The sequence below is a fragment of the Piliocolobus tephrosceles genome, chromosome 3, assembly GCF_002776525.5.
Source record: "Piliocolobus tephrosceles isolate RC106 chromosome 3, ASM277652v3, whole genome shotgun sequence".
Taxonomy (NCBI): Eukaryota; Metazoa; Chordata; class Mammalia; order Primates; family Cercopithecidae; genus Piliocolobus; species Piliocolobus tephrosceles.
In genome coordinates this window covers 134,124,800-134,151,684 of record NC_045436.1, presented here as the reverse complement: position 1 = coordinate 134,151,684, position 26,885 = coordinate 134,124,800, and the positions used below count along the sequence as shown (strand labels likewise).

The 26,885-nt window shown below is 41.8% G+C and overlaps 1 protein-coding gene across 3 annotated transcripts in view; it reads left to right on the top strand.

Annotated features, from left to right (window-relative positions):
• PDGFRA (platelet derived growth factor receptor alpha) overlaps positions 1 to 26,885 on the top strand; it is a 61,182-nt gene that overhangs the window by 21,386 nt on the left and 12,911 nt on the right. Inside the window, exons 2-17 of one of the 3 annotated variants that reach the window (XM_023183122.2) lie at positions 3,062 to 3,122; positions 5,399 to 5,716; positions 7,544 to 7,804; positions 8,833 to 8,963; positions 11,213 to 11,384; positions 11,476 to 11,665; positions 14,511 to 14,626; positions 16,065 to 16,191; positions 17,202 to 17,395; positions 18,216 to 18,310; positions 18,526 to 18,658; positions 21,171 to 21,275; positions 21,672 to 21,782; positions 22,132 to 22,285; positions 24,075 to 24,241; positions 25,727 to 26,124. In XM_023183122.2, coding sequence (XP_023038890.1) covers positions 3,074 to 3,122; positions 5,399 to 5,716; positions 7,544 to 7,804; positions 8,833 to 8,963; positions 11,213 to 11,384; positions 11,476 to 11,665; positions 14,511 to 14,626; positions 16,065 to 16,191; positions 17,202 to 17,395; positions 18,216 to 18,310; positions 18,526 to 18,658; positions 21,171 to 21,275; positions 21,672 to 21,782; positions 22,132 to 22,285; positions 24,075 to 24,241; positions 25,727 to 25,854 — 2,451 coding nt within the window. In that variant the 5' untranslated portion in view covers positions 3,062 to 3,073 and the 3' untranslated portion in view covers positions 25,855 to 26,124. Of the gene's footprint in view, positions 1 to 719; positions 780 to 3,061; positions 3,123 to 5,398; positions 5,717 to 7,543; positions 7,805 to 8,832; positions 8,964 to 11,212; positions 11,385 to 11,475; positions 11,666 to 14,510; positions 14,627 to 16,064; positions 16,192 to 17,201; positions 17,396 to 18,215; positions 18,311 to 18,525; positions 18,659 to 21,170; positions 21,276 to 21,671; positions 21,783 to 22,131; positions 22,286 to 24,074; positions 24,242 to 25,726; positions 26,125 to 26,885 lie in introns of those variants that run through there. The other 2 variants (XM_023183120.1, XM_023183121.1) reach the window with 2 other exon arrangements.

Genomic DNA, 26,885 nt, shown 5'->3' with positions numbered 1-26,885 from the left:
GGCGGAGCTTGCAGCGAGTCGAGATCCTGTCACTGCACTCCAGCCTGGGCGACAGAGCGAGGCCCCGTCTCAAACAAAACAAAACAAAACAAAACAACAACAACAACAACAAAAACAGTTTATTCAGTAATTACGTATACGTATTTTAGCTTCCAAAGTTAGTGATGGAACAAACTGAGTCCCATTAGGCCCACTCCATTGCATGAGTTAGCATCAGAGGAGGTCAAACCAGAGTGACTTCATCTTGAATATGGGCTAGGTGAGAAGAGGATGAGGCCTTCTGGGCTGCATTCCCAGGAGGTTAGGCATTGGTAGTCACAAGATGTGATAGGAGTTGGGTAGGAATGGTTTCACAAGATACAGGTCATAAACACCAGGATGCAGGCTGAGTGTGGTGCCTTACATCTATAATGCCAGTACTTTGGGAGGCCAAAGCAGGAGGATTGCTTAATCCTAGGAGTTCAAGAGCAGCCTGGGCAACATAGTGAGACCTTATCTCTACAAAAAATTTTTATTTTATTTTATTTTATTTTTTGAAATGGAGTCTTGCTCTGTCACCCAGGCTGGAGTGCAGTGGCACAATGTTGGCTCACTGCAACCTCCCCCTCGTGGGTTCAAGCAATTCTCCTGTCTCAGCCTCCTGAGTAGCTGGGATTACAGGCGCACACCACCACACTCGGCTAATTTTTTTGTATTTTTAGTAGAGATGGGGTTTCACCATGTTGGCCAGGCTGGTCTTGAACTCACCTCAGGTGATCTGCCTGCCTCAGCCTCCCAAAGTGCTGGAATTACAGGCATGAGCCACCATGCCCAGCCTCTACAAATAATTTTTTTTTTTTTTGAGATGGAGTCTCAGTCTGTCACCCGGACTGGAGTGCCAATGACGCAATCTCGGCTCACTGCAGCCTCCGCCTCCCTGGTTCAAGCACTTTTCCTTATAAGTAATTTTTTAAAAATGAGCTGGGTGTGGTGGTTTCACAAGATACGGGTCATAAAGACCCCAGGATGTGGGCCAGGTGTGGTGGCTTATGCCTGTAATCCCAGTACTTTGGGAGGCCAAGGCAGGAGGATTGCTTAAGCCTAGGAGTTCAAGACCAGCCTGGACAACATAGGGAGACCTCATCTCTACAAATAATTTTTTAAAACTGAGCTGGGTGTGGTGGTGCAGGCCTGTAGTCCCAGCTCTTGGGCTGGGCGTGGGGGTCAACTCAGGTGGGAGGATTGCTTGAGCCCTAGAGTTCAAGGATACAATGAGCTATGATTGTGCCAGTACACTCCAGCCTGGACAACAGTGCAAGACCCTGTTTCATAAATAAATTAGAAACCCCCCCAAACCCAGGATGCAATGAAGAAGGAAGCCCAAACCCACCAAAACCAAGATGGTGATGAAGGTGACCTCTGGTCATCCTCACTACCCATTATATGCTAATTATAATGCATTAGCATGCTAAAAGATATCACCAGCACCATGACAGTTTGCAAATGTCATATCAATGACAGGAAGTTACCATATATGTTGGAAAAAGGAAGGAACCTTGAGTTCTGGGAATTTCCTCCCTGTTTCTGGGAAAACTCATGAATAATGCACCCTTTGTTTAGCATAAAATCAAGAAATAACCATAAGTATACTCAGTTAAGCAGCTCGTGTGGCTGCTCTACCTATGGAGTAGCCACCCTTTTTGATTCCTTTACTTTCTTAATGAATTTGCTTGAATTCCTTCCTGGGTAAAGCCAAGAACCCATGTGGCCTCCCACGGTGATCTCCAATTTTGGGATTCACCCTGTGACTTTAGGAGCAACTTAGGGATCCAGTATATCCCAAGCCAAGACTAACGTGGTGATTTTCAGGGGGTTATGTTAAAACTGGGGGCTCTTCCCAGGACCCTTACTGTGGCTTCTTCAGTCAAGAACTGAGTACTTACTGGCCCCAGCCCCTACAAGTTCATTCATAGTTCCTTCTCACTGACTTCACCAGTGACCACTATCAGTGACTTCAAGGGAGAAATGACATGGGAGATAAAATAAAGTGAATGGGGAATTCACGGTGTGCCAGAAAAAAGTGAATGGGGAATTCACGGTGTGCCAGAATAGTCCCTTACAGTGGTTTTACCGCAGGGCAACAAGGGCCCCCTTTTAATTTCTTTCTCTTTTTTAATTTTCTTTTCCCTTCCCTCCTTTCTTCTTGCCCACTTTTTGCCTTATTTGTGTCTTATGGACAGTCAATTTCCATCCTTTCTCTACTTCTTCATTCCCAGATTTGGCTGTAGAAAATTAGAAAGTTCTTGAACTTGGTTTGCACGGGTGCTTTTACCTTAACATGAAAATGAATGATCAGCCTCCTGTTAATTTTATCCTAGTGTCTACTGCATCCCCCCTACCCCCTGCACAGAAATTTAGTCACACTTATCTCTCCTACTTTCTCTCCCTTCTTCACTTTCTGTATTCCTCCTCCTTTCATGCCTGTACCTGGTTTTCCATGCCCTGTTTAGCCTGGCTTGGGATCCAGCAGGTTCTCCAAGGGTTCCTGCGAGAACCCGGGCTGGATGCCCAGGTCTGAGCCTGGTATGTGCCTCAGTATCACAAAGGCCTCCTGTAAATGACCTCCATTGTTGGAAGTTTCAGAAATTCTAGGTCAAAATGGCACTTAAATATTAAGGTATTTACTCAAACCCAACAACTTTTCTGAAAGTTGTAGAGGGTGTTACCTCTTTATTAATCGAAACGTGAAAATCAGCTCTAGTTTGGAAGCTGAGAAAATATATATATATGTATTTATTTCTTTGTTATTCTAATCTTGATATAAAGGTTTAAAGGACCATTGAAAGCTGCATGCAATCACAGAAGGTTTTGGCTTCAGGCAGCTCCCGCCATGATCTTGGGGCTCCATTGATTCTTTCATCTTTCAGGCGTCTTACTGTTTGAACCTTGAATTTTAACCTGGGACATGTTTGATTAAAATGATGCTGTTAATATTTTCTGTTGTTCAAAACACAAAGAGAACTAGGTTCCAGGATTATTTCTATTTGCTAACGCTGTTTCTGTTGACTTTTGACTTTTCTAGTTTCCCAGAGCTATGGGGACTTCCCATCCGGCGTTCCTGGTCTTAGGCTGTCTTCTCACAGGTATGGAGCCCAGTTCTCTCTGAGTTCCTTGTTTGGGTGTCTTGTTTTCTAAGCTTTGTGCTCCATGGGTTTATTACCAGTACTCTGCATACACAGTCCAAAAAAATGAAATGAAATAGAAAACTATAGGACGTTATCCAGAATGACCACAAACCTTCAGTTCCCTTTGCTGTATTGCACTTACTCCATTTCAAAAGGAATGCTCTCCAGTGGCAGTTTTAGTAACATATATAATGTTGGCATTGAAATGTTGTTAGTAATAATGTCTAAATTTACTTACTACTCTCTTTCTTTTCCTAGGACAAGGCTTCCATTAGAGCTAGATTAGATAAATTCAGGAATGGTCAACTGTGGGAGGTGGCACATCTGTTGTCTTAGCTCCTTGAGCAGCCAAGTTGGGAGGATCCCTTAAGGCAAGGAGTTCAAGGTTGCAGTGCACTGTGATTATGCCTGTGACTAGCCACCACACTCCAGCCTGGGCACCATAGCAAGACCTCATTAAAAAAAAATGTTCAAAGAAAATAAATAATAGAAAATTCTTGCCCAAGAAATCATACCTTAAATCGTAACTCTCCTGATGAAAGATGCTTACATTGCTTCCAAATCTCAGAGCCACCTTTATCTTCTCTAGGAATCAAATTGATAGATACATGTTTGGTTCTTGGAAAATCTTAAAAACTTTCCCACCAAAAGGATGCCATTGGGGTAATTTGTTGATGTATTGGACTTTCTTAGTTTTCCTCCAGATATTTATGCACTGCAGATGTTTGCCATGGAACCAGTGCTCTTCTATCCTGAGGAGTTAGCTCAGCCCATTAGTGTCTTTGTCTTACTCATTTGGATATGGTAGAACTGAGCAAGACCAGAGATTTAACAGTTGTAAGCTCCACTAAGTATACCCCATCTACAGAGTAATAGGTGATCCAGATGTACTTACAAATCCTACCTTAACAAGCTTCAGGAATTATAGTGGTCATATATTGAAGTTGGGTGGGAGTCTCACATCAGGCTCCAAGGGAGATTACAAATCATTAATTAAAAATTAAGTCAAAATATCTCTTCTATCAGTCTTGGGTTTCTTGTTTTCTAAGTTCTGTGCTCCATGGGTTTATTATCTGTACTCTGCATACACAGTCCAAAAGAGTGAAAAGAAGTAGAAAACTACAGGACGTTATCCAGAATGACCACAAACCTTCGATTCCTTTGCTATATCACATTTACTCTATTTCAAAAGGAGTAAGTTCAGTTTCAGTCTAAATAAGCGAGACTGAAATTTGAGGTTCAAAGATGAACTGAGAGTTTTCACTCTTGGGTTTTACTTACCACTTGTGAATTAAGATCCATATCATCTGGCACCACTGCACTCCAGCCTGGGAGACAGAGCAAGACTCCATCTCATAAAAACAAATAAATATATAAACAAATAAATAAATCCACATCATCCTGCTTGGCCCTGGAAGTCATGAGGGAGAGACAGCATGCCCGGGGGCTATAAGAAATGGAAAATGTGGAATTCTTGAGCACAGATGTGCTTTGTGTTTTGTTCAGTCCGTATCCTTGCCTCTGTTCTAATTCCATGTGTTTTTGTTTTGTTTTGTTTTGTTTTTTTGAGACAAGGTCTCTCGCTCTATTGCCTAGGCTGGAGTGCAGAGGCTCACCGCAGCCTCAATCTCCTGGGCTCCAGTGATCCTCTTACCTCAGCCTCTGGAGTAGCTGGGACTACAGGTGTGCACCAGCACACCTGGCTAATTTTTTTATTTTTTATTTTTTGTGGAGACCAGGTCTCACTATGTTGCCCAGCCTGGTCTCAAACTCCTGAACTCAAGCGATCCTCCCACTTCCACCTCCCAAAGTGCAGGGATTACAGACATGAGCCGCTGCACCCCAGCCTCATCTCATTTTAACTAAGGGAAACCTCTGCAGTGACTGTGAACCATAAAGAACCCATATGTACCTGAGCCTGTGCCATCTTGGGATGATTTATGGTTACACATAAGAGTCTGAACTATGGAATTGGAATCAGACATCCTCTGTCCATTTGAGTGTTTGGAGGAGTGAATCTAGTGGGGCTTGGTGGAGCTATCTGGAACATTTGCTGCTCTCAGCAGATGCAGTGGCTGTTATAATGGGGGACCTTTCATGGGCGTCCAGGCTAACGGATTTTTGTGTAGAAATGGTCATTGTTCATCTAAGCTGCTACTGTTGCTTCTCTCAGTTCTCGGAATGAGACCGTCCTTTCTGGCTGCATCCTATTCAGAGCGTGTTTCCTTTTGCAGGGCTGAGCCTAATCCTCTGCCAGCTTTCGTTACCCTCTATCCTTCCAAATGAAAATGAAAAGGTTGTGCAGCTGAATTCATCCTTTTCTCTGAGATGCTTTGGGGATAGTGAAGTGAGCTGGCAGTACCCCATGTCTGAAGAAGAGAACTCTGATGTGGAAATCAGAAATGAAGAAAACAACAGTGGCCGTTTTGTGACAGTTTTGGAAGTGAGCAGTGCCTCGGCGGCCCACACAGGGTTGTACACTTGCTATTACAACCACACTCAGACAGAAGAGAATGAGCTTGAAGGCAGGCACATTTACATCTATGTGCCAGGTGAGTGGGATGGGTCCCCAAGACCGAGCTTCTTCTCTTCCTGTCTTTCCTGTTAAATGTACTAAGGTTTTAAACATATATATAAATAATTAATATTTATTGCAGGAAGTTTGAAAGATGTAAGCGAACACACAGAAATAAAAATCATTTGTAATATTATCAAGAAATATTCATTGTTAGCATTTCGGAGCTGTATTAAGTTTGGAAAGTCATCTTTGTTATGACATGTCCTATATTGGTACTGTATAAACAATCTGAAATATACTCATCTCTATTCAGTTCATTCAAGTTGCACACATACTCACAGTGTGTCCAGCACTGGGCTACGTGTTGAGTATACAAAAATTAATAGGTAAGCCCGGTCTTGGAGTTGCTGATAGTTCATTATAATATCTTCCAAATAAACACTCGATTTACTCCTGGGCTCAAGTGAGCCCCACCCACCTCAGCCTTCCAAAGTTCTGGGGTTACAGGCATGAGCCACAGGGCCTGGCCTACTCCTACATTTAATTAAAAGGACAAAGGATTGAACACAAGTGGTGGCAGTTGGGTAAATTAAAAAGGACTGTGGCTAGAATCCTTGGTTTTAGAACAAAACAGAAACCGCTTAGGATTCCTGCCATCCTTGCTGTTTTGGCATAGGTCGAGGAAGGGGGTTCTCACAGAAGTGTGTCTTCCTACCTTTCTGCCTTTTCTTTTTCAGTTTTTAATGGGCTCCTCTTCTTACCCTCTGTAACTACGGGTGTCCCCAGGGATCTAGACCCTCTTTACTTCTTTCATGATACTCTTATTCATATGAGCCTTCCTTCTTAACAATTAAGGAAAAAATAAACAACTTTGTTTTGAAAAGGGAAGACATTTAGAATGTCACCCCAACTTCATTCACACTTAGATTCCTTCAGGAAAATCCTCTAGGTGTGGAGGGATTGTGTCCTGCTGTGAAGAGAATGGTAGGATCGTGAAAGTGTTAAAGGCACACAAGTCCCTGAAGTTTTAATCCGTGTAAGATTGTCCAAAAATTCTTCTTGTTCCCTATCTTTTTCCAGCACAGATGCCATCCAAGTAGCCCCTGCATCGCTGTCTGACAGAGATCTTTTTATTTCACAATAATGGAGATTTAGGGGCCTTTTCTGCAGCTGATGTTTGAGAATCTTAGAACTTCTTACCATCGTAGCTTAAGTAGCTGTTTTTCTTTTGGAAAGGAAATTCTCAGGCTCCTTCTCCTTCTCCTTCTTTAAATTTTATGTATTTCTCAAAGGATTACTTTTTAACAAACACATTTCTGTGGTACTTTTCAATCGTACTGACTACAGGTGATAAGAGTTTTTTGAAAGTATTTCATAATAAAACTAGAAATATTTTTTCCTGTTTTGAACAGAGTTGGACTCTATTATTTTATTGTTCATTTTTGTTTTTAGTTGTTTAAATTTTGATTTACATTCCTGCTTCATATTTATTTATTTATTTGTAGAGACAGGATCTCTCTATGTTGCCCAGCCTGGTCTCAAACTCCTGAACACAAGCAGCCCTCCCACCTTGGCTTCCCAAAGTGCTGGGATTAAAGGCATGAGCCACAACTCTTGTCCAGTATTGATATTTATCATCAGTATTATCCATCAGGAGACAGGCAATTTGATATTATTCATACTTAAAAATCACTTTGTAGCTTCATGATAACTAATGCCAGTGGGACAATTCTTCTGGATATATGTGTAAAGGTGAACTTCATACCTAATATCAATACTGCCAGTGGGATAGTTTTTCTGGATTTATGTGTAAAGGTGAAATTAATGTCTAATAGAGTCTTCATTCTTTTTCAAACCACAGACCCAGATGTAGCCTTTGTACCTCTAGGAATGACGGATTATTTAGTCATTGTGGAGGACGATGATTCTGCCATCATACCTTGTCGCACAACTGATCCCGAGACTCCTGTAACTTTACACAACAGTGAGGGGGTGGTACCTGCCTCCTACAACAGCAGACAGGGCTTTAATGGGACCTTCACTGTAGGGCCCTATATCTGTGAGGCCACCGTCAAAGGAAAGAAGTTCCAGACCATCCCATTTAATGTTTATGCTTTAAAAGGTACTTGTATCATCTCCTTCCTTCTTTAAATAAGAGTAACAGGCAAAATCATCAGGTGCATGTATGATTTTTTTTTTTAAATCATCACCACTGGTGATCCTAAATTCTGATTTTGGGATTTAGGACCCCAGCTAATACAGTGTCAGGGTGACCTCTATGGTTATAATAATAAGCTTAAAATTACTGAAGGCTAAAGCTTGATTACTCATGCAAGATTTCATGTTTCATCAGTTGACTTCAAAATACTGTAAGGAATTCTTTTCTTACATAAGCCTCTTACTTTCATTCACATTCCTGACTACGGAGGCCCTAAAAACAAATATACACCTAGGGGGTTAGATTCCTAGATTAATTTTAGTAACTTAAGAAAAGTGATTTCAATTTTGAAGAAAGTAGTTGTAGACTTCAACCCTTTGATGTCCACCATTAGTACGCTTGGGGAAGTATAATACATGCTGAGGTCAACAGATTTTTCCTGACCACTATTCTATGTGGAGGAATGGGTAGCAGCAAGAGTCCACTGTTTTAAAATCAGAGCTCAGCTAATTTTGTGCCAGGCACTGTGCTAGGTTCTGGGAAAGTACTGAGAATAATTGAGGAGCAGAGTGGAAGAGAAGAAGAGAAGAAAAAATTGGATGGAAACAAAGTGTCTAGAGCAGTGTGGATCATCAAAGGTTGGTTGATTAAATGAATAAATATGTCAGTCAAGGTGATTGTAGACGAGTATAACCGTAACTAATGCACTGCTGAGGAATGCGGTGTTCTGTTTGATTGGAATTTATTTTTATTGTTATTATTTTATAATTCTGTATTATAACTATACACCTAATTGTTGTACACCATCTCAAAATCAAGCCTTGTGAGATTTTTCAAATTTTATCTTGATCAGGGCTTTTATTCATAATTGGTTCACAAATTATTTTTCAGGGTTTTCTTAAAAAAACAAAAAACAACACCACCACCCAAACTTTATAAGATCCTTACTATCCTATGGATTTTTAGGCCCTTGTATTTGTTCTTTTTTATAGCAACATCAGAGCTGGATCTAGAAATGGAAGCTCTTAAAACCGTGTATAAGTCAGGGGAAACGATTGTGGTCACCTGTGCTGTTTTTAACAATGAGGTGGTTGACCTTCAGTGGACTTACCCTGGAGAAGTGGTAGGTACCCTCAAAATGTGCAATGGCTTGGAGCAGAGCAGCAGGGCTCAGAAGACCTGCATTAGTGCTGAGTCTGTCGCTGATGGGCACATCACTGAGTTTCTCTAGACCTTAGCTTCCCACCTCTATGATGAACACATTTGATTAAAAGGCCTTTAGGGCTCCTTGATCAATGGGCGAGTTTGAAACGATAGTTGCTAGACCAGGGCCTTCAGAATATATAAAGAGTGTGCACTAAGCCTTCTTTCTCAGAAGTCAGACAGAAATAGGAAGGTTCTCTGGCTACAAGATATCAACCAAAGACTTAGAAGAGCAAAAAAACCGCTGGATTTTACTATTGCGGAGAATCATTGATTGTCATTGTCTTGGCTTCTGTGCTCCTGACGGTTGATTCATCTGATAGTGTTCATTGCCCGCACTCCTTCCTCTTCTGCCTTGTTGACACTGAGGACAGTGTGTCTTCCTGTTCCACCTCCTATGTGCCTGACCTTTGCATGGCTCACCTTCAGTGAACAGTCACCATGTAATCATTCAGCAAAGGTTTAATGATGTTTACTCAATCCCAAGCACTGTACCAGAAGCTGGTCCAATATTGCCGGATGAAGGGAGGAGGGGAGATGGAAGTGGGGAAAGGGAGCCACCATGCTGCCTCTTGGTCACTGGAGATTTACACAGAGTCTCAGTCATTCTAATGCATTGTCACCAAGTAAGAGAGCCATGTGTAAGAGGCTATGAATGCCCAAATGCAGGAATGACTAACATTGTTATGAAGAACAAAAACCAGATATATATATTTCTTCCCTCTACTCCTGACTTGTAAATTTCTGCTCCCTGTTCTTTTAGGCATTTGACAGCTTTCTGTCCTTCTATCCATTGATCTCCCTCCTTTTATATATTTCTCTCTCCCATGCATTTGCCACTGCTTTTCATTCGTCCTGGGGCATCTGATTGAAAGGTGGGCATTTTCACTATTGCCTCAAAAACTTCACATGGTGAAGGGACATTTACAGTCCAACAAATGTACATCTTCCCTGAAATATGGAGTGATTTGGTTCTTCTGTTAGTGCTTGATTGCCGTTAATCCCTAAAACATAAACACTGCTTTTTATTTATAGGATACAGCATTTTTTTTCCAAACCAAAGTACATGCTATTTGGCTTACAAATATATAATCAAAGTATTGTTTCATACAGTATGTTTTCTTCTGATTGTAAAAGTAATGTAGGTTTATTGCAGAAACTTTGTAAAATACGGAGAGACAAAGGAAAGACTACTTCCCAGAGCATCACTGTGTATATTTTAGGGAGATAAAACTTTTATTTTTTATTTGTCTTTCTTTTGTTTTTTTTTCTTCTCCTTTTTTTTTTTTTTTTTTGTAGAGATGAGGGTCTCACTATACTGCCCAGGCTGGTCTCGAATTCCTGGACTTAAGTGATCCTCCTACCTTGGCACCTTGGCCTTTCAAAGTGTTGGGATTACACATGTGAGCCTCTGAGCTTGACTGAGATAAAGCTTTTAACTATTTCGTATCCATAGATAAACATTGAATAATTAATAGGTGTTATTCTTTAAACAGTAGTTTGTTACATTCTTTGTCCTTCAGCAGTATAGCACAAACACCTTATATGTGTCATTAACTATCCTTTTAAAAAATGGGCTGGGTGTGGTAGCTCATGCCTGTAATCCCAATACTTTGGGAGGCCGAGGCAGGAGGGTCACTTGAGGCCAGGAGTTTGAGATCAGCCTGGGCAATGTGTCGAGACTCCGTCTCTACAAAAATGTTTTAAAAATTAGCCAGGTGTGGTGGCATGGGCCTGTAGCCTCAGCTACTCCGGAGACCAAGGTAGGAGGATCGCTTGAGCCCAGGAGGTTGAGGCTTCAGTGAGCCATGATTGCGCCACTGCACTCCAGCCTGGGCAGCAGAGCGAGATTCTGTCTCTAGAAAAATTAAAAACGAAATAAAAAATCTCATGATTTTCTAAGCAGCTAGCTTTTTTTCTTTAGGTTTTATCTTTTAGAGCAGTTTTAGGTTTACAGCAAAATTGAGTGAGAGGTACAGAGATTTCCCATGTGTTTCCTGCTCCCACACATGCATAGCCTCCCCGCTTGTCAACATCCCTGCCATCCATTTGCTGTAACTGATGAACCTCCATTGACACATCGTATCACCCAGAGTCCATAGTTTACCTTAGAGTTCACTCCTAGGAGCGAGCTTTTTAAAAGTCGGTTTTCTTCCCCTTTTGCTGTAGAAAGGCAAAGGCATCACAATGCTGGAAGAAATCAAAGTCCCATCCATCAAATTGGTGTACACTTTGACGGTCCCCGAGGCCACGGTGAAAGACAGTGGAGATTACGAATGTGCTGCCCGCCAGGCTACCAGGGAGGTCAAAGAAATGAAGAGAGTCACTATTTCTGTTCATGGTACATTCCGCTTTCTAAAATGTCAGTCATCCATGCTGCTCGGGATCCATATGTGGTAATCTTTATTTAATGGAAACTCTTCCCTGTACAGAGAAAGGGTTCATTGAAATCAAACCCACCTTTAGCCAGCTGGAAGCTGTCAACCTGCATGAAGTCAAACATTTTGTCGTAGAGGTGCAGGCCTACCCACCTCCCAGGATATCCTGGCTGAAAAACAATCTGACTCTGATCGAAAATCTCACGGAGATCACCACTGATGTGGAAAAGATTCAGGAAATAAGGTAAAGAAACACTCTGCCCAAGTATGCCTTTTTTTAGTGTGCATCGGGGGCGAACTGAGGTTTGTGTGTGTCTTACAACCCAGACCCAAAGTCATTCTAGAAAATGTAGCAATCTGAGTTAAGAGATGCTTGAAATCACATCCCTTGAATGATAACATTGCAATATGGTATTAGTATGCTGGTAAGTATTTAATGAAAAGATGAGAAGAAAGAACTAAAAGCTCTGGCCCCTGGGGAGAGACAGGTCACTGTATTCAGCTAGGGTGGAAGAAAGGAAGTAAAATTGGACTCACCAGGATTGAATAGATTGAATACATTCCCTGATGTTCATCATCCATATTGCAAGTAGACATGTATGGTGATTATACCCATGAGGTAGTTATCACATCACCTTACGTGAAAGTTAACATCATAGGCTTAATCTGGAACCCATTTGCCCTAACTGAGGACTCATAGGAAAGAAGAGTAGAGCCTGGTTGACTTTAGTCAGGAAAGAGATGTGCAGTGAATCACTTGGATCCCTGCCTTTTAATCAGAATGGTCGATTGCTCTCATCTCTTAACTGGTAGTGGTGTTTTGAGTGAGTCACCCTCAGCCACAGTTTCCTCATCTACAATGCAGGGTAAACAATACCTTATGTCCTTCAAGGCAAGGAATTGGGTCAGATGATATCATGGGGCTTCTTGAGGTTTTAAGCTGTGATTAGAACCCAAGAGTCAGAAGGTACATCTTGCAGCACCCAGCTAACCAGCCCTATACTTTTGTCAGAAATCATCTCAGAAAGGCAAAGTCAGTCCTATATTTCAAGCCTTCAGGAGGAGGAAGAACAGAGCCTTTCTCATCAGTTCAGTTCACCTCATGATTTGCTTTCTTCTTTCTGAACTAAATTCCACGTGTAATTGAGAGACAGTCTGAGAAAATGGAATTTTACAACCTCTATAGAATAGTAAAGGAAAAATGAAGTGGGTACTGAATCTGGTAGGCTTTCTGTTGACACAAAATGAAGGTGCACAACGAGGAGGGCAGCTTTCCATAAGGAACTTCCATGAGGCTGTGCAGCCAGAGAGGAATAGGGTAACACTGGTACAGCTAACACCTCCAACACATGTGTGAGCATTGTCTGCAAGCCATAATCCACAGCAATGGCAGGATAGGCTTGCCAACTGAGTGGTTCTGGAAAGCTGCGTTTTCAAGGATTTAGTGATTCAAGGATCCTTCAATGTGTATTTTTTAGTTCTTATTATGAACCAGTAAATATAAAGATGAACATGGTAGGTGGGGGATCTGGCTTCCTGGAGCTTAAAACTAGTGGACCCACTGGTTTTCTTGGCTGAAGAAGTGTGGGCAACAAACAGCAGAGGATAATTTGGTAATCAGCGTCCCAGTGTGCCCTAGGGGACTCTCTAAGGAAATCCAGTCCTGGAGCACACCCAGTATGGTTCAGCCTGCTCTCTTCATAGGTCTGAGTGCCCCAGCATTTGCAAAGTGTTTTGGAGCCTATGAAATCCTTTCACACATACAATCTCCTTTAATTAACTCTCACAATGACTCTGTGCTATGTGTACAATTATCATGTTTTACACACAAGGAAACTGAGGCATGGAGAATTGTAATAATGCCTGAGATCTTCTCACTCCATGACCAGTGCTTTTCTTTTCCATTCCAGTTGCTTTTTCACACTGTGATGATTTATAAAGGACAATCCAGTGGGCACATACTATATTTATGCACAGGCATGCACACACAGACACACACACAACCAGATGTCATTTATAATCCATGTAAAATATTTTTGGGGAAGCTTCTCTTTAATAAAGTTTGGAGAAGCATATTTTTTCTAACTTTTTTTTTTTTTTTTAAGATGGAGTCTTGCAAGCTCTGTCACCCAGGCTCGAGTGCAGTGGTACGATCACAGCTCACTGCAACCTCTGCCTCCTGGGTTCAAGCAATTCTTCAGCCTCAGCCTCCTGAGTAGCTGGGATTACAGGTGTGTGCCACCATGCCTGGCTTTTTTTTTATTTTTTTTTTTTTTTGTATTTTTAATAGAGGTGGGGGTTTCACCATGTTGGTCAGGCTGGTCTCGAACTCCTGACCTCAAGTGATCCACCCACCTTGGCCTCCCAAAGTGCTGAGATTACAATGTGAGTCATCACAACCAGCCTATAAGTTTTTTTTTAATAGGTGATAGAATCTCATGCTTGAAAAATAATCAGACATAAAGAGAGTGCATTGTAAGAAGCCTTACTGTACTCCTGTCCCCAACTGCCCAGTTCTCCCCTCCTTCCCACAGAGAAACACCTTTATTTGTTTAATTAGGTTCTTAGGAAACCTTCCAGAGTTTCTTTAAGCAAAATACAAGCAAGTAGGAATGTCATATCCTGTGGACCTCTCCATACCAATATGTAGAAAGTGTCCTTATTCTGTCCTCCAATGGTATTCCATTGTTTTGCTGAACCACCTAAATGATGGATATTTAGGGGAAGCAAATTTTTTTTAAAAAGGTAAAAATCAAAGGGTTTTTTTTTTTTGTTTTGTTTTTTTAAAGAAAAGCTGGTAGGCTGTGTTTATTCTTTCAGAAATCAGACCCTGGCTGAACTGATAGCTCTTGGAGATGACCACTGCTCATCTCTGAATGTCTGATTTTCTCTTGTAAGAATTGTGTGTATGATCCAGACCTTCAGTACGTGCACTGAATATTGAGAATTCCAGAAGAGATGATATGGACAAGGAAAACAAGATGACTTTAGTTTTTACAGTAAAAATAAAACTTAAATTGAATAGTACAATTGCTTAAACAATTGGAACTTAGCTACTGCTTGTTGAAACAAAATCCTTTTTTTAAAAGGTATCGAAGCAAATTAAAGCTTATCCGTGCTAAGGAAGAAGACAGTGGCCATTATACTATCGTAGCTCAAAATGAAGATGATGTGAAGAGCTATACTTTTGAACTGTTAACTCAAGGTATGTAAAGGGAGTATAAAGATAATGCTAGCTCTGTAGATGAGTGTCTTCCAAGGAAAGCCTGGCACTTTCCTCCTGGGTCATGGAAGAAAAGCAACACTTAGGGGAGAAGCAGTGTCTGCAGATGTCACATATTAGGGATACCTCTGCTGGACTTAGGAATTCAGGTATTTCTGGGAGGTTCTGGGTTACTCTAGAGTGGGCGGGGAATCCCTATAAAGAAGGCTCCACTAGCTTTCTTTATTTTTATAGAGATGGGCTCTTGCCATGTTGCCCAGGCTGGTCTCCTGGGTTCAAGCTGTCTTCCCACCTTGGCCTCTTAAAGTACCAGGATTACAGGTGTGAGCCACTGCACCTGGCCTCCACCAGCTTGCTTAGCACCTTCTTCTCAATCTGAGAAGAGAGAAGTGATACTTTTTGGTCCAGATGATTTTAGATTGTTCTGGAGAGTTTTGGTACAAGTTTTCCTTATAGACATTGTACACCAGTCCCTACCAGAACGGAGTGCCCAAGTCTGTTTACAATCAGGCGCAGCACCTATCCCCAGTCCCAGCCATGTGCCAGGTGCAGTCTGAGGTGCATTCATGTGATCCTCACAGTAAAACCTGTGATACAAGCATCACTGTATACCTAATTTATTTGACCACAGATTTAGGAAAGAATCTTTAAAACCTGATAATATACCACAGATGCATTTTGGTAAATGCTGCTTTAGATTATACTTTAGCCGAATCCGTTAGTTGAATCCTAAGCTATAATATAATTTTAAGAACTTCCTTGCCTTTCAAGCCAAATAACCAAGGGACTTTCTCCCTCCCCCCCTCCCTCCCTCCCTCCCTTCCTTCCCCTTCCTTCCCTCTCTCCCTCCTTCCTCCCTCACTCTCTCTTTTCTTTTCCTTCCTCTCCTTCCTTCCTTCTTTCCTCCCTCACTTGTTCTCTCTTTGCCTTTCCCCTTCCTTCCTTCCTTCCCTCATCCCTCACTCTCTCTTTTCTTTTCCTTTCTCTCCTTCCTTCCTTCCTTCCTTCCTTCTCCTCTCCTTTCTCCTCCCCTCCCCTCCCCTCCCTTTCCCTTCTCATCTTTCTTCTCACCATGTTGCCCAGGCTTGCCTCAAATCCTGGGCTCAAGTGATTCTCTTCCACCTCAGCCTACCAAGTAGCTGGGGTTACATGTATGAGACATCACAACCATGGACTCTTCACTTTGTTCATTCCAGGTTAAAAACATCACAGGGATAAATCTCAAAACACCAAAACTGTGAAAATGCTGCTAATCATGTGGGTCTGTCTAAATTGTAGTGTTACTTGTACAACTGGTTTCAGCCCCTCTGGAGTGGTTTGAATGCCACGTGGATGAGTTGTGAACTCATATTCCACTTTGTAGTCCCACATGTTCTGGGACACAAACTCTTCCATTCTGACTTCTTTCTGCCTCTCGCAGTTCCTTCATCCATTCTGGACTTGGTCGATGATCACCATGGCTCAACTGGGGGACAGACGGTGAGGTGCACAGCTGAAGGCACGCCGCTTCCTGATATTGAGTGGATGATATGCAAGGATATTAAGAAGTATGGAAAACAGATGTATCTTCTTCCTTTGTGGTCAGAAGCTTTCTCCCTTGACACAAATGATGTCAAATACATTTTACTTATTGACTATAAGATAGAGTTTTGGGTGTGATAGCTTCAGAGTGTGTATCTTTTGTCACAAATAGCTGTAAGGAGAAGGTCCATGGCTTTCATTAGACCTTCAAAGTGTCTCCAATCTAAAAAAAGAGTGAATTTTAAGAACCACTGTCCTAAGAAGATTTTTACTACCCTGGCTCACATACCTTATTTGGTGAACTTTGTTTGGTGGTCAGACTGCATGTAAACATAAATGTGACTGCTTAGTCCCTTATCTGCCTACCTGCTGTTTGGTGGGTTAATTTGCCAGTGCCTCCTCCCTCCTCCCAGTCCTCAGCCTTCTTAAATGGGCACATGAGCGGTGTGTTTACACTTCATCCCTGGTAACTGGTTGTGTTCAGAAGCCTCAGTTGTTTCTTCCTCTAGACAGAGACTCCTCATCTTAACTTCTCCTAGGGCTAAGGATGGACTTGGATATTGACTGGAGTTTCTAGTAGATTCCAGTGTGGAGCAGGAATCTAGCTCTTATAACTCAATCTGAGGATCATCGCAACCCTAGTGACACCTTAGGGACTCTTCCCAGAGTGAGCGTTGAGAAGGGAGGGTTCCAGGCCTTTTTGAAGGTGTGGGAGATTGAGATCATTAAATATGGTTGAAATTGAACTGTTCAGTTTGCTCATAGGTTCAAGATTGGGGAATGGTAGTCATATTTTATTAAACTCGCTTATCTCTGCCTGCTATGTAAACACGTTCAGTTCATGTGTGAATTATTCCCTCTTTAGCACATGCAGACAAGTTTTAATGTTCATCTGCATGTAAAATAAATCAGTGTGTAGTGCCCCAAAATGTAGACAAGATCCCAACACCTTGCCATCTTAGAGTGTTCCCTTGGCTCCACTCATTGCCATGACTCTCAGGAATTGGCCCTATACTTAGGCCCTTTTTCTCTCTAGATGTAATAATGAAACTTCCTGGACGATTTTGGCCAACAATGTCTCAAACATCATCACGGAGATCCACCCCCGAGACAGGAATACCGTGGAGGGCCTTGTGACTTTTGCCAAAGTGGAAGAGACCATTGCAGTGAGATGCCTGGCTAAGAATCTCCTTGGAGCTGAGAACCGAGAGCTGAAGCTGGTGGCTCCCAGTGAGTTCCTCAACAGTCAGGACAACTCATCACCTGAGCCCCATTTCCCCCAGGCAGAACTTTGAATCCCAAATAGGAGTCATATAGAAATGAAGGTCCCAAGGCAGAAATTCAGTTATGAATGCTCTTAAAGGCAGGCCTGTGGACTTTGCTTTATTTTGTTCTGTTTTTTGAGACAGAGTCTTGCTCTGTCGCCCAGGCTGGAGTGCAGTGGCACAATATTGGCTCACTGCAACCTCTACCTAGGACTTTGTTTTAGATTCAGATCCAAAACAGCATTTTGCAGAGGCTCCTCAACATTTTGCTTGTCTGATAATATAGCTACAGTTTCTACTTTGAATGTCTGTGTATGTGGATGCAGTGTGGGGAAGAAGGATCTTCTGTCTCATTGCTCCTTAAAAGATGGATGAAGCCAAAAGCAATATAAGCAAAATGCAATTTACAAAATAAGCTTTATAATAAAGCATATGAAGTAGAGGTGTCTGCCCATATAGTAGCTGTCAATTGCATTTATCCATCTTTATTGTTCCTATTCAAATTCTGTCCATAAGTTTACTGTTGGAGCAACTTTGGAGAAAATACTGAGTTCTCCTGATTGAATTTTGTCCCCTACTTGTATAAGGAAAGAGTTGATGTAGTTTCCTGGGTGTAGATAGTTTTGAGAGATGGTACTTCCTATCCCTAAAATGAACCAGACAGCCCTCACATTTCACCACCAGCAGTGAGAGATTCCTGGCTCAGACACAGCCACACTACCTTGCTGCCCCCGTGCATGTCTGCCAGGAAACTTTTCATTGTGCCTCTCTCTCTTGTCACGTAGCCCTGCGTTCTGAACTCACGGTGGCTGCTGCAGTCCTGGTGCTGCTGGTGATTGTGATCATCTCACTCATTGTCCTGGTTGTCATTTGGAAACAGGTAGATATTTTCTCATAAAACTAAAGATCTTTGAAGCCAATTAGAACAAGAACAGCAACCTGGCTCAGTGCTTGGCACAGAGAAGGAGCTCAGTAATTATATGTGGAGTGAACATTGTTGGACTCTACTGTGTCCAGTCACTGTGCAGCTTCATTGAAGCTCTGGTGCACTGGGACTTTGGTAATTCACCAGTTACCTGTCCTGGTCATTTATAGAAACCGAGGTATGAAATTCGCTGGAGGGTCATTGAATCAATCAGCCCAGATGGACATGAATATATTTATGTGGACCCGATGCAGCTGCCTTATGACTCGAGATGGGAGTTTCCAAGAGATGGACTAGTGCTTGGTAAGTTGCATGGGGTGACCTCCCAAGACTCCCTTTTCTCTTGCACACAGCTTTACAATTTATAGGCCTTGGCAGAATAGAGACCTGAGCTTGTGCTTAGTAAGAACTAGGCAATAGAAATTTGCTTTCAGAAATACATTTCTGTCTTGACAATGAGTTAATTGGATCACTGCAATGATTTTTTAAAATCTCGTTCCATAACAAATTATAGTTAAGGAAAATTTTACAAAGGGAGAAGAGAATATGAAGAGGGCTGGCAAAGATACCCACCAAAATTGCTTTGCTTTAGAAATGACACGAATTGAAAATGAGATGAATTTCTGTGACTAAAAATGAGCAGATGAGAAATGAATGAGGACAACCACAAAATGTGTTTTGATTCAGTATGTTTTAAAGATGCATTAGATACTCCTTTTTATATATTTAGAATATGGAATATAAAAATATAGGTACATTTTAAGGCAAAATATGTAAAAATAAGCAAGTCAACTTACCACAAGCATTTCAAATATTTCAATCCTGGGCTGAGACCAAGAATATGAAGCCTTAGTCCAAGGCAGTATTTCTTTTTTTAAATCACACTCCTAATGAATGAAAGCAAGACAAAGGCAAATGAAGTATAGGTAGAGGTTGTGTTATGATGAATGATCTAATAGTATATACGTTAAAGAATGCCAAATGCAGGTTTTACTTACTTACCTGTCTCATTCCAAAATACAGAAGTCTGCTTGGAGAGTTACTTAAAATGAAATCAAGCAAGGCAGCAGAGTGAAATCACCTTTCCAAAAGTTGCAACTGAGGAAATTATGACAGTGAATGAGATATGATCTAACCAACTCCATTTTGCTTTAGCCTCCAAGTTGTCCTTGTTCCTTCCTGGGCATAGGCCAAACTAACTTTGAGAGGAACTTATTTTATATTTGCCTTTGAAAAAAAGACAATAATAGCCCTTTGCCAAAACAAACCCTCTTCTTGCCTGGGAACTAGAGTGCCTTTGTGGGACTAACAAATTAGCTACAAGATTAGAAAGCACGGTTTAAGGGTCACTGTTGTGAAACCTGAGGTCAGTGCTTGAGATATTTTGGAGACCCTGTATTTCGATGCATCAGCTGACACCACCCAGGTCAATAAACTGGCTCATCTGATCTTGTGGCCCCTACCTAGGAACTGACTCAGTGCAAGAGGACAGCATCAGCTCATGATTTCATCTTTGACCCAACCAATCAGCACTCCCCATTTCACCCCCTACCCACCAAATCATCCTAAAAACCCCATTCCCCCAGTTTCAGAGACACTGATTTGAGTAATAGTGGAATAGTAGAAATTCCCCAGTTTCAGAGACACTGATTTGAGTAATAGCAGAATAGTAAAGTAGTAGAAATTCCCCAGTTTCAGAGACACTGATTTGAGTAATAATAGAATAGTAGAAATTCCCCAGTTTCAGAGACACTGATTTGAGTAATAGTAGTAATAGTAGAATAGGTCTCCTGTACAGCCACCTCTGTGTGAATTAAACCCTTTCTCTATTGCAGTTCCCCTGCCTTGATAAATTGGCTCTGTCTAGGCAGCCGGCAAGGAGAACTCATGGGGCGGTTATAAGAGCTGCTCCCAATTTCAAATATTTATATCTAAGCTTTCTTTATTTTCCTGCCTATTTCCCAAAAAGGGATGAGGAGCTTAGGGAGTTAAAAAGTAGTAAAATACGGGGAAAGGGGCATAATTCCCATTATACTGAAAGGCATTGCTGGTGAAGCAATACCTTTCCAGGTACGATTTCCAGTAACACAGACGTGCAGTAAGAGTCAGTGTTGGCTGTTAGTGTCTTTCATGAGCCAAGTCTTTCCTGGGCTTGGCTATCCGCGGTGAGACTGACACCCTGGGAAATGTTTCTCTCAGACTGTGAGCCCTTTCAGGGTGGGACAACAGCTTCAGTGTCTTTACGTAAGTCTCCTCCCAACATGAAGCTAATTGCTGTGCTCTCGGGCATGCTTAGCTCTTGGTGGAGTGGCTTTCCTAATTAATAGGGAGCAGTGAGCCCAGCCTGAAGTTTTTACTTAGTCAGTCCTTGGAATCAGTGATATTTTGAATCCTGAAGTATTTCCAGTGGCTAATAATTTACTAAGACAAAAGATGCCCCTGTTTGCATATGGAAAACAGAAGGGGAGAGAACCAGGGGGTATGGGTGAGAGCCTCCGAAGGCAGAGGATCCCAGGGGCTGGCCCAGCACGAAGCTGGTAGACAGCATGCTCACACCAGGGAGGGCTGCACCCTCCTTTCTCCCCTCTGTGTTTTCTTTCCCCTGCAAATGTTATTCGACAAAAGCAATTATGCTAATTTCCTTCCCTGTGGGCTCAATTCCGTTTTTGACACGATGACTTGGAGGAGTCATTATGCTTATTCCAAACAGGACAGACACCCGCCCAGCTGTCCACCCACAGAGAGCTGGCTATGGTGCAGAAAGCTGAGGAGGCGGCTGGAGTTTTTGGGTGTTAATGATTCTGCCTGCCCACAGGTCGGGTCTTGGGGTCTGGAGCGTTTGGGAAGGTGGTTGAAGGAACAGCCTATGGATTAAGCCGGTCCCAACCTGTCATGAAAGTTGCAGTGAAGATGCTAAAACGTAAGTGCTCCTTCCTGGGGATTTTTTGAGCATGGGGATATTAAAGGAATTTCTCAAAATCATACAGCTAGTGAATAAGACATTTAGGACTAGATCCTGATTCTTTTGACTCCAGGTTTTATGTGTATTTAGACAATTTTGTCAATTAGGTTTATTTAGATTGCTCTTGCTGCCCATATGTTGGAAAATTAAGAGCTTGTTATTTCCAGACTTCATTTTGCTAGAAAGACCAGGAATTAGTTATTAGCATTGAGGCCAAGTAGCCATCTACTTCATTTAGACTTTTGGTAAATACAATGATATCCAATCACAGGATTAGTTATGTTCTTGTTTTTTTTCTGAGCACGGGAAGTTGGTAGCTCAGCTGGACTGATATGTGATTTATTCCTTCAACAGCCACGGCCAGATCCAGTGAAAAACAAGCTCTCATGTCTGAACTGAAGATAATGACTCACCTGGGGCCACATTTGAACATTGTAAACTTGCTGGGAGCCTGCACCAAGTCAGGTGGGCTCGCTGACCTGGAGTGAGGGTTTTCACTGGACACATGTGGTTCTGAAAACTGTTCATTCAGGCTTAAATCCTCCACTCTCCATCCCCACACATGCCAGGGAATAGAAGTCCCTTAAATGGAGCTGACCGGTCCCTTGAATTGATGGAAGCTCATTGTTTTTTTTTGAGCAAAATCTGTTGCCAGTCCAGTCATAGCCATTCATGGCTCTTTTTTTAAAAAAAAAACAACAAAACACTTTTTTGGTATCTTGTTTTTTTCTGCCCCAAATGGTCTGCAGGATAATTCATGACTTTTTGGTTCTTCATTTTCATACCCATCTCCTAACGACTTTTGTCTCCATAGGCCCCATTTACATCATCACAGAGTACTGCTTCTACGGAGATTTGGTCAACTATTTGCATAAGAATAGGGATAGCTTCCTGAGCCGCCACCCAGAGAAGCCAAAGAAAGAGCTGGATATCTTTGGGTTGAACCCTGCTGATGACAGCACACGGAGGTGGGTGCAAAGAGAGAGGTTGCTATCTATCATTATCTTACAGGCATCACAAATGAAAAGACCCATGTCCTGATAAATTCCATGTCTGCAGGTTCAATGCCCAAGGTAGCAAGACTTAGAGTCAAACCATCCTGCCCAGTTGACTATTCCATGATCATGCAGAGAGATTCATGTCTACAGGTGTTTTGGACATGGGAAGGCCTTGCTGATAGGTTTGAATGAGAGTGAGAGTTAGAATGATTCTGGGAGCTCTTCTGCTATTTACATGTGATCCATTTAGACCTATAAAATGCAGCTCTGGTCAGGGATGCTTGAGTTCTGGAACCTTACGAGAACTGTCTGTGGATCTCCAAGCTTGAGGTCCTTGCTGAACCTGGACCTGTAAATGACGCCAATGATAGTGATCCCTACTGCAGAAACCTACGAGTGGCTATAAAGAGCTGTAGATAGGAAGTTCTGTAATATCAGAAAGTACAATGAATTCACTTCATAATAAATTACTTAGTGGACACCAAATGGGTGCTAAATTGAGTGGGTAGAAGGAATTATATGCCCAAGCCACATGGCCACATGGCTCAGGTTCCAAGGCCTGTGAGTTGAAAAACTGAGAAAGAATAATGACAGACTTAATGTAGTGAATTCTTCAAACTTTAAGTGTAATGGACTTACAGATCCATGGGAGCACAGCCCCACTGTCTTAGATGTGGCTCTACAGGAGGTGCGGGCTCCTGCTAGAGATGCGCAGGGAACTGGCTCTGAAAACAAGTGGACAGTAATCATCATGGCAACTGACATTTGTGGAGTCCTTTGTATGTGCCAGGTGCCATGACAAATATTCCCCCAGTCTTTCCCATCTTTGTCAGTGGGATTCATTCTACGTCTTCTGAAAAGTGCTTTCGTGATCCCCAGATCAAGTCATTTTCCTTACAGGCTATTGAAACCATTCTTCCTTCACAGCACATCTGAGTTTGAGTTGATCTGTGTATTTATTTTGTTTGTTATATTTCTTTTTTCCCCTGTTTAAAAAAACCTTTTATTTCCATAGGTTTTGGGGGAACAAGTGGTATTTGGTTACATGAGTAAATTCTTTAGTGGTGATTTGTGAGATTTTGGTGCACCCATCACTGGAGCAGTATACACTGAACCCAGTTTGTAGTCTTTTATCCCTCACCCACCTCTCTTTTCCCGAGTCCCCAAGCCCATCGTGTCCTTCTTATGCCTTTGTGTCCTCATAGCTTAGCTCCCACTTATGAGTGAGAACATACGATGTTTTGTTTCCCATTTCTGAGTTACTTCACTTAGAATAATAGTCTCCAGTCCCATCCAGGTTGCTGTGAATGCCATTAATTCATTACTTTTAATAGCTGAGTAGTATATATATATATATATACCTATACATACATATGTATAGATACACTGCAGTTTCTTTATCCATCCTTGATTAATGGGCATTTGGGGTTGGTTCCACATTTTTTCAATTGTGAATTGTGCTGCTATAAACATGTGTGTGCAAGTATCTTTTTCGTATGACTTCCTTTCCTCTGGTAGATATCCAGTAGTGGAATTGCTGTGGTGCATGTATTTGTGTGACTGTTTGATTAATGCTCATCTCCTTGACTAGATCACCTCATGTGAAGGGTGTGGATTGGTTTTGCTTTTACCTGGTTAGCTCCCATGCCTACCTCAGTACCTGGCACGTTGTAGGTCCCCCAAAATCATCATCTGCTGAAAGTGGAATGACCACTTCAGAAGGGCACCCTGGGTAAGATTTCTCTTTCTGTTTTTACAGCTATGTTATTTTATCTTTTGAAAACAATGGTGACTACATGGACATGAAGCAGGCTGATACCACACAGTATGTCCCCATGCTAGAAAGGAAAGAGGTTTCTAAATATTCCGACATCCAGAGATCACTGTATGATCGTCCAGCCTCATATAAGAAGAAATCTATGTTAGGTAAAAGTGTCTATACTCACTCTGGGTATTGGGACTGTCCAGTGGTTTATTATGATACTTAAAGTATTTAGGGGGGAAGTGTACAGGGATGGTAAGTGAACCTGGCAGCCCACGTGGTCTCTAAATTCAGGTCTACACAGCCAGTTCTGTGACTATTTCCAGGTTTTGTGGCCTGTAAACTGAAAAGAATAAAAGCCGACAATGTAACAAATTTTTTAATGTAATAGTTTTAAAGAATTTTCCTGGTATGTTCCTGCAGTAAATATTTTTTAAAAAATAATTACTTATTCTGATATAATGAACTTCCTTTTTTGTTGCTAACATGTCTTTCTTTTTTAATGAAAATATGGTGATTGATATTCTTTTTAATGCCCTTACTTGGCAGTAATGTAATACCCCTACAAGTTGGCAGTCTTATGTTTGTTCCTCACACCATTTTTTTTCCTTAAGTTTTAGAAGTCTCTGATGTCTATGAGTTCAGTAACCCTTGCTTTTACTTTTCCTAGCATTCAATTTGTGATAGGAACTCTAGAGCAGATAATTTGCAGTTACATTTTCTGGACAAGTGTTTCTCGTGAATGTTTTGTGAAGGTGGGTCTATCTGTGTTTCAAGCACACGAATATATAGCAGGGTTAAATTGATTTATAAACTCCAGGGAGTCCAGCTGATGCCCAGACCAGATGGACCACTTCACATCTGCTCAGGGTGGTTCCTCCAGAGCCCTGTCAGAGACATGACAGTCGGTCAGAGACATGAGGTTGGAAGTCTGACATTGGCTTGTCCTGTGAGCTTGTCTTTTTGGGTCTGAGTCCTCCCATTAGTCAATGCAAAAAAGTGTTGAGCTGCCCTGGACACTGTTTTGGAAATTAATTAAATTATTTATTTATTTATTTATTTATTTATTTATTTATTTTTTTGAGACAGAGTCTCGTTCTGTCGCCCGGGCTGGAGTGCAGTGGCTGCATCTCAGCTCACTGCAAGCTCTGCCTCCTGGGTTTATGCCATTCTCCTGCCTCAGCCTCTGAGTAGCTGGGACTACGAGTAGCTGGGACTACAGGCGCCCGCCACCTCGCCCGGCTAGTTTTTTTTTTTTTGTATTTTTTTAGTAGAGACGGGGTTTCACCGTGTTAGCCAGGATGGTCTCGATCTCCTGACCTCGTGATCCGCCCGTCTCGGCCTCCCAAAGTGCTAGGATTACAGGCTTGAGCCACCGCGTCCAGCCTGTTTTGGAAATTATTGATGTGCTCTGAATGTTTTCAGGGTTCTTAAGTGAAAGGTACAATCCATTAAAAAAGGAATTTGTTTGTTTTGCAAAGCTCCGTACACAATATTTTCCATTTCTGCAGTTCCAAGTTCCATTCACTTCTCATTGCCAAATGGGTGAACTTCCAAGCGCTTTTAAAAGATTAGCCAGTGAGAGTTATTGGAACCAGTACTTCCTCTCCCCTCCCATATTGTTAAAAATAGTTTACATTGCTTCCCAGGCTGGGCTGGTGGAGTTGGCACAAAATGTCAGAGGAACCTGAGTCATGCTCAGGCCCAAGCGCTTTTGGCAGGCAGACCACTGCTTTCTGGCCTTCCGTGGCTATCTGAAAAAAATGTGAATGGCTAGAGCTACTCTTCACTTGCCTGAACATTTTCAAAAAGAATTGAGAACTTCTGGATTAAATTGCCTTCTTCCTCAAAAACCCTGGGACCCTTCCAGATGGGACTAACTGGGGAAAGTGGACAAGTTACAAACAAAGAAACTCAAAGCAAAATCATTGGCACTGATCTCTAAGATGCTATCACATGTGATTGGTGGTTGATTTTATTAACAAACTATAAGCAAAGTACTGCAAAGGTGGCTTTAAAAAGAAAATAAAGCAATTCCCAGAAGCTACTTTTTCATGTAGCTTGTATATGTGCTCCATGTATTTCATCATGGAAGATTTTAGTGTGTGTTTATGTGTATGTGTGTTTTAAAGGTAACTGAGATGATTTGCTAACTATGGTTGAAAAAAAGAAATTTAGGAGGCAAACAAAATAATTATGTGTGAGATTTGTCCTTGTGGCTATCTGTGTGTGTGTTGTGTGTGTGTGTGTGTGTGTGTTTCTGTGTGTTTTAGGCTGTTCTTTTATTGCTATAAAGAAATCCTAGAGACTGGGTAATTTATAAGGGAAATAACTTTAATTAGTTCATGATTCTGCAGCCTTTACAGGAATCATGATGCTGGTAGATCTGCTCGGTTACTGTGGAGGCCTCATGAAGCTTCCAGTCATGGCAGAAGGCAAAGTGGTACAGGCACATCACATGGCCAAAGCAAGAGCAAGCGAGACAGAGAAAGAGAGAGACGCCACACACTTTTAAACAGTCAGATCTTACAAGAAGTCACTTATTATTTGCAAGGACAGCACCAAAAGGATGGTGCTAAATCGTTCATAAGAAATCTGTCCCCTCCATTCATCCCCCACCAGTCCCTACCTCCAATACTGGAGATTACAATTCAACATGAGATTTGGGCGGGGACACATATTCAAACTATACCATATTGACCCTGGACCCTTCCAAATCTCATGCCCTTCTCACATTTCAAAATACAATCATCCTTCCTCAATAGTCCCCTCAAGCCTTAACTCATTCCAGCATCAACTCGAAGTCCA